This window comes from Rhyacophila brunnea, unplaced genomic scaffold (assembly GCF_057557595.1).
Source record: "Rhyacophila brunnea isolate RB1 unplaced genomic scaffold, BYU_Rbru_1.0 scaffold_20, whole genome shotgun sequence".
NCBI classification, from domain to species: Eukaryota; Metazoa; Arthropoda; class Insecta; order Trichoptera; family Rhyacophilidae; genus Rhyacophila; species Rhyacophila brunnea.
The window spans coordinates 20989882-20998899 of NW_028232860.1; the positions used below are offsets into that span (position 1 = coordinate 20989882).

The 9018-nt window shown below is 33.5% G+C and overlaps 2 protein-coding genes across 2 annotated transcripts; one reads left to right on the forward strand and one right to left on the reverse strand.

Annotated features, from left to right (window-relative positions):
* Nucleotides 1-354: 354 nt before the first annotated feature.
* LOC147071372 (uncharacterized) lies at nucleotides 355-2243 on the reverse strand. The gene is made up of 2 exons (XM_085948660.1): nucleotides 2200-2243; nucleotides 355-1297 (listed from the first exon to the last, which is right to left on the reverse strand). Exons 1-2 carry the CDS (start codon nucleotides 2209-2211, stop codon nucleotides 575-577), a joined length of 735 nt encoding a protein of 244 aa, XP_085804786.1. The 5' UTR covers nucleotides 2212-2243; the 3' UTR covers nucleotides 355-574.
* Nucleotides 2244-5441: 3198 nt separating this feature from the next.
* Nucleotides 5442-7361, forward strand: LOC147071373 (uncharacterized). The gene is made up of 2 exons (XM_085948611.1): nucleotides 5442-5505; nucleotides 6404-7361. The coding sequence occupies exons 1-2, from the start codon at nucleotides 5491-5493 to the stop codon at nucleotides 7208-7210; spliced, it is 822 nt and encodes a 273-aa protein (XP_085804737.1). The 5' UTR covers nucleotides 5442-5490; the 3' UTR covers nucleotides 7211-7361.
* The last annotated feature ends 1657 nt before the right edge of the window (nucleotides 7362-9018 follow it).

Here is a 9018-nt window from a genome sequence, read left to right on the forward strand (position 1 = left end):
TATCAATTATATAAGTACATATATTTAAAATATTTTAACAATGTAATAAAATATTTACGATTACAAACCGAACCAAAATATTTTCACAATATTTCAAGCTGTCGCTAGGTAAGGTTCTTTTACGGATGGGATAATAAATTTAATTTGCCTTGGATTTAATAGAATACCTAAATTTTACGAGTCCATGTGAACATTATACTATATGAGGTAAATACTAACTCATTTCATGAACCAGGAAAATTATTTTTAGAGTTTCTAACTTTTAAAATATGATATTGGTGAAATTATTAAATTACTGAGTCTACGCTCATTTATCTTAGCTAAAAAGTGCAGTGAAAATAAAATAGTAATATTATGATGTGTTTAAACTATTTTATTTTGGATATTCAGGTACATCAACTAGACATAGTATTCAATATTATTCAGAATGTCATTCGTATTACATATCCATACATTACACCATATTCAGGGCTAAGTAGGAACTTTCAAGATATAAAATCCAATAAAAGTATTGTGAAAATTGACTATTGACCAAGATATCATGCGATGGTCGTTTCATAATTAAGAATATTTTCTAGTGATGATAAGAAGAATGTCCTGACGATCCACTGGAGTAAGATGCTCCCGAAGATGAAGAATAATCAGATGAACCTCCATGACTATATCCACCGAATCCTTGACCAGCGCCTCCAAATGATCCAAATCCTTGTCCAGCACCACCGGCAGCACCTCCGCCGAATCCTCCCTGGTCGTTTCCACCGGCGTTGATGTAAACAGGTACTCTTCTTTCTACAATATAAGGCTGGGCAACTTGTACTGGGTATGGCCTGTCAACTGGAACTGGATAGGGCCTTGGCACACGTACTTCAACCCTCCTAATGACTGGAACCTGATATGGAACCCTCACTGCATACGGGACTGGTCTATCGACGTTGTAATGCACTGGTCTATCCACGGTGACTGCGTATGGTCTGGTTACTTGAACTGCGACTGGTCGATCAACTTGGACGCGAACGGGTACTGGGACTTGTCTTTCCACAGGGACTGGGTAAGGCTGAGGAACTTGGACTGTGTTGGTGATGACTTGGGGTCCTTGACCGGCACCTCCAGCTCCTCCTGCACCTCCACCCACTCCTAGATCACCTCCGAATCCGCCTCCAGCGCCGCCACCGAAACCGTGACTTCCACTATCAAAGCTGCCGCCTCCATAGCCAAGATCGTGAAGTCCTCGTTTTTCTTGTTTCTTATTAGGAGCAGCGCAGGCTACGGCCATGCACCCAAGGAGTGGTAGCAAAGTCTGAAAATTAAATAATGCCATATTATTATGAATAAATTATTGGGTATTGAAAAAAATCATTAATTCAAAATACTTCAATACCTAAGTGAGTACATTTTCATGACTAAAAAGTTATATAAAGCCTAGTTCAGGCTGACATATATCTTCCCGTAAATACGAGTAAATAAACATTGTATATACATTATTTATAATGTATTGTTTCCCGGAAATCATGACAGGTATAAATAAATACACTAATAAACAACCAATTTTAGCCATATTCGTGGGACATTTTTTTACTGATTCATCATAAGTTGCGACACATAAGCTTGTGGAAAGATGCTTCGATTAAAGCCCATAAATACAATTTGATCTATCCAAATTACATTTAATTTTACAGCAACGTTGTTGTGACTTTCAAACAAACAACATTTCTGCAAGTGCATTTTAGTATTAACGAAAGTTTAGAAACAATAATTGTATATTTTTATGGGCAGTTGGATATTGGTTTAATCTAGGCTAAATACCTACCCAGTAATATAAACACTTCAATAATTAATATTTCAGTTATATTTTAGCATAATTTTATTTTGTGATAGAAATGATTGTTGGCCACTTTCTCAACCTATTAAGTTCATTCTCTGAATCCAAATACACAATAAAAATTTCATTTAAATTTTCCAAATTTTCCAGATAGACCTACGTCTTTTCAAGCGAAAAAAAATATTACTCGGCCATCACCAGCCAGCACTGTGTATTAGTAATTGAAAATATGCGGCCAATATTTTTATAAAATGCTAATGGCTTCTTTTGATCCTTTAAAAATAGACAAGTAATTTCATACTTATACGAAACGATAAATTTTCCTGTATTCATTATACTTATTACGAGTATTCTGATAGAACAAAATGTGAATTGCCTACCATGAACTTCATGTCGGTGATTTTATGAACTGCTGTCAGACACAACTGATACTTTAAATTTTCGAACACAATCTTTTTATAACAAACCTCCCTCCAAATAAAAAATGTTTACATTGTAAAAAATCATTACAATATATTCGTAATTAAAATTAAAATACATTTTCAATAATTAAGTAATATGCGTAATTTAAAGTGAGCGGTTCTATGCCGGTGCATTTCACATATTTAACATTTCTCAAAAATTGCACTACCTCTATTGTTGTCTTGAATAAATTATTTTAATAGTTATGTGAATCTGTGATAAATCTACATTTCTCCTAATATAATATCACTTTGTATTACGTATATTTTTATATTATACAATCTGACGTTGTAAATACCTACGTTTTTACATAACAAGTCACTAAGTATAAAGTATAGTTATGCGTCGGCTTATAATGTCGTGGGTCCCAAGTTCGAATCCTGGCTCTGGCAAATACACATATTGTTTCCCAATTTGTGTTTGGAGTCAGAGTATGAACCTAATATGTTGAGCAAGTGGCTAACATCCGTTTTTCGTAAAAACAAAAAAATCTGTTAATACAAACCTCCACTCCGTGGAGGACAAAAAATGGTCCTATTAGAATCGGACATGAAAAAGAAGATAAAATGTAAAATCATATTGTTATAAAATATTTTCACGAAACATGGCGTGCGGTGTATTTAAAAATCGGACATGTTCTTCAAAAGCATATGCCTATGCGGATATTCAAATTTTTAAATACATTATTTTATACTTAATATTCGAAGACAAATTTGTTTGAATGTAGTGTGCAGTCATTTATTACTTAACGACATTCTATTTTTACACCGCTATATTAAAACAATGGAGAATAATTTATTTTTGGCTAGGCATCTTAAACAGACAAATGCAAGAAAAACCTTTAAGAACGTGGAGGTCTGACGTGCTGACATGTTTGGAGGCTCCCTCGTGAATAGATTCTGTCCGATAAATCACCATTTAGTATTACAATACAAATATAGGATAAGTAACCAGGATTGTTTATACTTCCATTATTGTATTAACTATGATGTCGGCATTTTCTAACGAAGCGACCGCATCGTCTGCTTCACGGAAAACCGCAATTGTAATAATTAACCAATCCCGGCTCCAAAAGCTTGGTCTATAGCGACTTTTTATTAAGTACATTTACATTTTTACTTATCTTATTAATCCGTTCAGTGGGTGGGTGCGGTCGAACAAAATCCATCCTGCGATGGACGCGTTGAACATGCCTGATTTAGAGAATAATTACGACACATCCGTAAAATATCGTTTTCGGCCAATTGAGTTTTACAATTCAAAGTCTTTTTTTTACAATTGCGAGAAAAATCTATAAATTGCAGACTCCACTGCATACACAAGATATGTTGCAAAGGAAATTATTTATATTAAAAATATATAATCATCAATACCCCACCCCAACCCATTGGGTTATAACCTTATTTGGATGTTGGCCACCTTCAAGAAACGTATCGACTCTACTCAGGAGGAAGAAAAAACTGTTTATTTAATTAAATTACGGTTATGAAAAGATATATAGTTTATTAATGTGGAATTATCATACAAATGAGTAAACATCGAAGAATTTGGGCTAAAATAGAAGAAGCCTTATACGTTATTTCTGTTATGGCAATTAAAATTATTTTTCAACACTTATCTAATCTTAATTTCTTTAATTGTGTTAATTCTCAATTCATGGTGGAAATGCATTGTATTAATTATTTTAATAAAACACATTTTTGTACTAAATCCATTTGTTTATACTCGTATTAAATAATTGTACCAGTTTCGTCCAGCTCAAAGGACATTTTCAACTAATATAAAATACAAAACATTTAAAATAACGGAATTCAAAAAAAGAGACAAAACATTCATTTAATGCTATAACCTCAGCTGAGGCATGGTCTAAAAAGATCGTAACTATGCGACGCGTGGATTGTGCTAATGACGCGTGCCGAACGGAATATAATTTGTCATAAAAATTCAACATGCGTCTATTTAGTTTTGTGTTTATTGTTATATTAGTAATAATAATAATATATTCATTGACATGTTTGCTTTTTCGAGTACAGGCATAACGTTTTTTAGTCATCTTTACACAATATAAGAATATTTTCTTACCACGCCATCACAAAAAAAAAACGACATGATCTCACCTCGAATGCCGCTCGGCGATTGGAGACGATGCGAAATTTCGTCCCACCTATTGTTGAATATTATGCTTTTAAATACATACAACAATATTAGGTACTCACAGTTTGTAATTAAAATGAATAAATTGAATATTAATAATTTTTCATTAGTCATAATTAATAGAATTTCTAAATTTAAATTAAGAAATTAAAACAAAATTAGAACATTATAAAGCAATATAATTTGCAGAATAAACAGATTTCTCGAAAGCTACAATCTACCTCTGTCGGTTCTCCCACGAAATTTTTAGTTATAGAAACATCTTATAATAATCTTCAAACTGTTCTTAAAAAAAATCTTAAGAATGTATTTTTTTCAAACAATTTTATTGGCCTTACTTACATTCAAAATCTTTTGTTTTTCAATCAGTGCCCCATAACCTTGAAAAAACAGCAGCTTTCGCTATTTTTAAGTAATTTCTAATAGCGCATTTGTGCATAACTTCGATAAAAAAAAACAGATGTATTAGACCGAAAAATTGGGCCTGAATTGTTTGGGTAGATAGAAACATGTATTATCCTTTTATTATAATTATTATCGAAAGGACGACGCCGCATTTCATGGCATAAGGACCTCCGTCATTGGTACAGGTCCACCGAACTATTCCGGGCAACAGATTATAAAATAATGACTGACCTCTTTTAGGCAATGTAGAAGAAGATTTTCCGCTTCTTACATATATTTTTTAATTAGATTTAGTCTATTCATCACTGTAGGAGTAGATTAATAGAATATTTTCAATTAAAAAATTTTACTGTGTACATACATAATAAAATATAATATATTCAAAACTATTTTAATTGCATATCATATTATCAAGTTGACGGATTATCCGTTTTGATTAATAATTTGGGTAACGTATTTTTGAAGCGCTATCATAATATTTTAGACGTATGTCTGTATCCATAGAAAAGTAAATGTGAATTAATTATATTGTTAATCCGTCGGAATTCACAGCTTTGCAATATGTGTATGGTATAAAAAGGAAAATCTTTTTTACTGTAGCATCAGTCGTTCAAGGCAGCGGCTTTGTGAAGATCTAATAATCATATAAGATGGCACCACTACTGGTTTGTTTAATATAGTATTACTTATTAATATATTTAACTCTTTTTATATCTAAATTATTAACGGAATTCAAAATACATTCAGATTGCAGCATTAAATTCATTACTACATATTATTATGCAGTTAGCTAAACTCACAAAGGAAGACACTTCAGTCAATATAGGTATCAGTGGTTAGAACACTAGCGAAAAAGATAATCGTTTGCAAATCAATCAATTCATCCAAACTTAGGAATATTTCTAATACATAATTTTATAAATACTTTTCCATAACACCAAATATTTTAATAATTATTTGTTCATACTGAAACTACATTCTTATAAAAGGTATCACAGCATTTATATTAACTTCACCGTAACCAGGGCATATCACTATTTTCGGTGCCATTATTGGCAGAAACTTGGGTGTTACTGGACAAATATAATTCTGAAACTGGTCATCAAATAATATTTACTTCCGCACCATACAATAATACTTTTGTACGTTGCGTTAAGATGTGTGTAATTACAGCCATGCTATTCGATGGTGAATCGTATATTTTATGCTGTCACCTACAAATAGTCAAATAAAAAATACAGATGCTTTACATCAAAATATAGGGTCACGTGATACGGCCAATTAAAGCCAGGCGTGGTGCGTTCTCGTTTGGTAAGGACAACTTCAATTTCACCTACAACCAAAGCACACTCGAGAGCATGGTAACCTAATTCTTCGGTGCTCTTGAGATATTACCCCACATAAATTTTACTGATGCTTCACATATAAATGCAGGGTCCCATGATACGCCTGATTAAGACCGGGCGTTATGCGGGGTGAGTATAGTTTGCTGGAGCAATTAATTTAGCTAACAATCTATCACAATATAAATGAATAAAACACATTATCTCTTCACTTTTTCAGAGATGCATTGCTTTGGCAGCCATGCTTGCATTTGTTGGTGCAACTGAAACTAAGAATCAACAGAAACGAGGACTTCAAGATCTTGGATACAGCGGACACAGTTCTGGATCGGCTGACTTTTCAGGCCACAGCGGTTTTGGATCAGGTTCAGGATTTGACGGCGGCAATTTCGGAGGTACCGGTGGTGATGGAGGCGCTGGATTTGGCGGTGGTGCAGCTGGTGGAAACCAAGTCATCACTAATACCGTTCGAGTACCAGTACCACAACCCTACGCAGTCACAGTTGATCGACAAGTCCCCGTTCCGGTCCAGGTTCCAGTCGACCGACCATACACCGTAGAAGTACCACAGCCTTACACTATCACCAGAGAACGACCAGTGCCAGTGTATGTCAACAGACCAGTACCTTACACCGTCAGAGTTCCAGTCCGAGTCGAAGTAGTCCAGAGAGTAGAGGTACCAGTGCCAAGACCATACCCAGTCCCAGTTGACAGGCCATACACTGTTAATGTACCTCAACCAATTGTCATCCAGAGACAAGTTCCGGTTATAATCAATCAAGGAGGAAATGGAAATGGAATCGGGGGAGGTAATGGACTTGGAGGTGGAAACGTTTTCGGAGGAGGCGCTGGTGGTTTTGATGGCGGATTCGGTGGACAAGGAGGTGATTTCTCAGGACACGGTATTTCAAGTGGTTATTCTTCACATGGTGGATTCTCATCTCTTGGATCATCTTCAGATTATTCTGGCCATTCTCATTCCGGTGGTGCCGTGTCATCTCAAAAGATCACGATTCACCATCACTAAAAACAAAATGGCTGCTGCCTGGGTGTGAACTGAATAACAATATAATGTTTTTGAGTTGCACTAAGTTGAGATCTCACTAATTATTATTGTTATTTTAATATGTCCATGCCTTTTTTTGTACCTGTAACGACATATAAATAAATATATTGTATAAAAAATATATAAGTTTTTTAATTTTATTAATATACCATTAGATAACATACCATTTACAAAGTAGGATGATACGAGGCTCGAGTCCAACTTGAATTCATTAATAAGAATTCAATATTCTTGAGTGTTAAATCTTAAATCTTGTATTGTTTTCATTATCAAATAAACATAATAATTTAGTAATTATGATTTTGAATCAAAGTAATTTTTATTAATTCTACTTAAACTGAGTCATTTACTATGACTGTGCCCGAAACAGCTGCAAGTATAAATGAATTAACAAAAATAATTTTCTTTCAACACCATAATAATGGAATTCTACCGCGTAAATACCAGTTCAATTTATATTTTAATAACTACCTGTTCACAATATTATAAAGACGTCAATTGTGTTGCTACGTTTCAAAATCAAAGTCCACCTTTAGGTATTTTTCACTTTTTTGTGAATTGCTGAAGAACTGCTTTCTAGCATTTCTGCATTATCAAAATGTGGAATTTATTAATTTTAAATATTCTATACTCGAAATAATATAAACTTTCACCCTTGTGACTGTGTATTTGAAAAAACAAAAAGCTGTTTTTCTCCTATTCATCTATTATGGACTTGGCTGATTTTGAAATCTAGCGACACTCATAGCTAAATTTAACTTAATTTCAATTTCAATTACTATTTATTTATTTTACATATTGTGGACATTATAAATTATAGGTTTAAAACGTTCACAACATGACATTTTTACGCATTACATTTCATCGAACAGTATTTCGCCGATCGACAATTTGTACAATTTCAAGACAGTGGTATTTCAAGTAGATTAAAATATAAATTAATAATTATGGTAGGTATTAAAAATACTTAGTTACTTATCTCTACTTTTAAACATTCAGAATACTTCCGGTATGCTCGTATTTATTTTTGACAATTTTATTATTACTTACTTACAATAATTATCAGCGGCGATTTTCTTTGACGCAAATAACGCAACTGATTCGTCAAAAAAATGAATAAAGGGGGCCTCGAAACTGTTCAAATCCGCCATTAAATTGTCAAATCAAAACAAAATATGCTAAATTTGTTATAAAAAGATTTTTTATTAATAATTTTGATCTGAATTTCACAGAACAATCATTTTACCATTCAACAATGTTAAAATCAGTGACGTCACAGAACATGCATTGCTAAGAGACAACATTTGAATGCATTATATTATTTATTTATATAATTATATTTTTTTTCGGACGTCAGGTTTTTGCGTCGGGCTTTGGACAGACGTATTCAAATTTTAATATTTCAATCTAATTGGAACACCACTGACAACTTCGTTTTCAAATAAATGATATATCGTTGAAATGACTGTTCAGCAAAACTCCCATTCGTAGCAGGTACAAATAAATGCTTTTGAAAAGATTGTGAGTTCCCTGAGTTTACCGGACACATTTCTTAGGCCCGTTTCAGACGGGACACCGGTGTCGCGTTCGATATAATATTATAGCAGGCCTTTGTATTCGAATAAAGGGGTTTTTGTATTATGTTTATGAATGCCCCAGAGCTAATGAGTCAACGCGAAAATTCGCGATATAAATTAGAACATAAAACTGACTGCGGTAATAAAAACTAGTGTATCGGCGGCTTGAGAATGTAACGGCCGACGGAAACG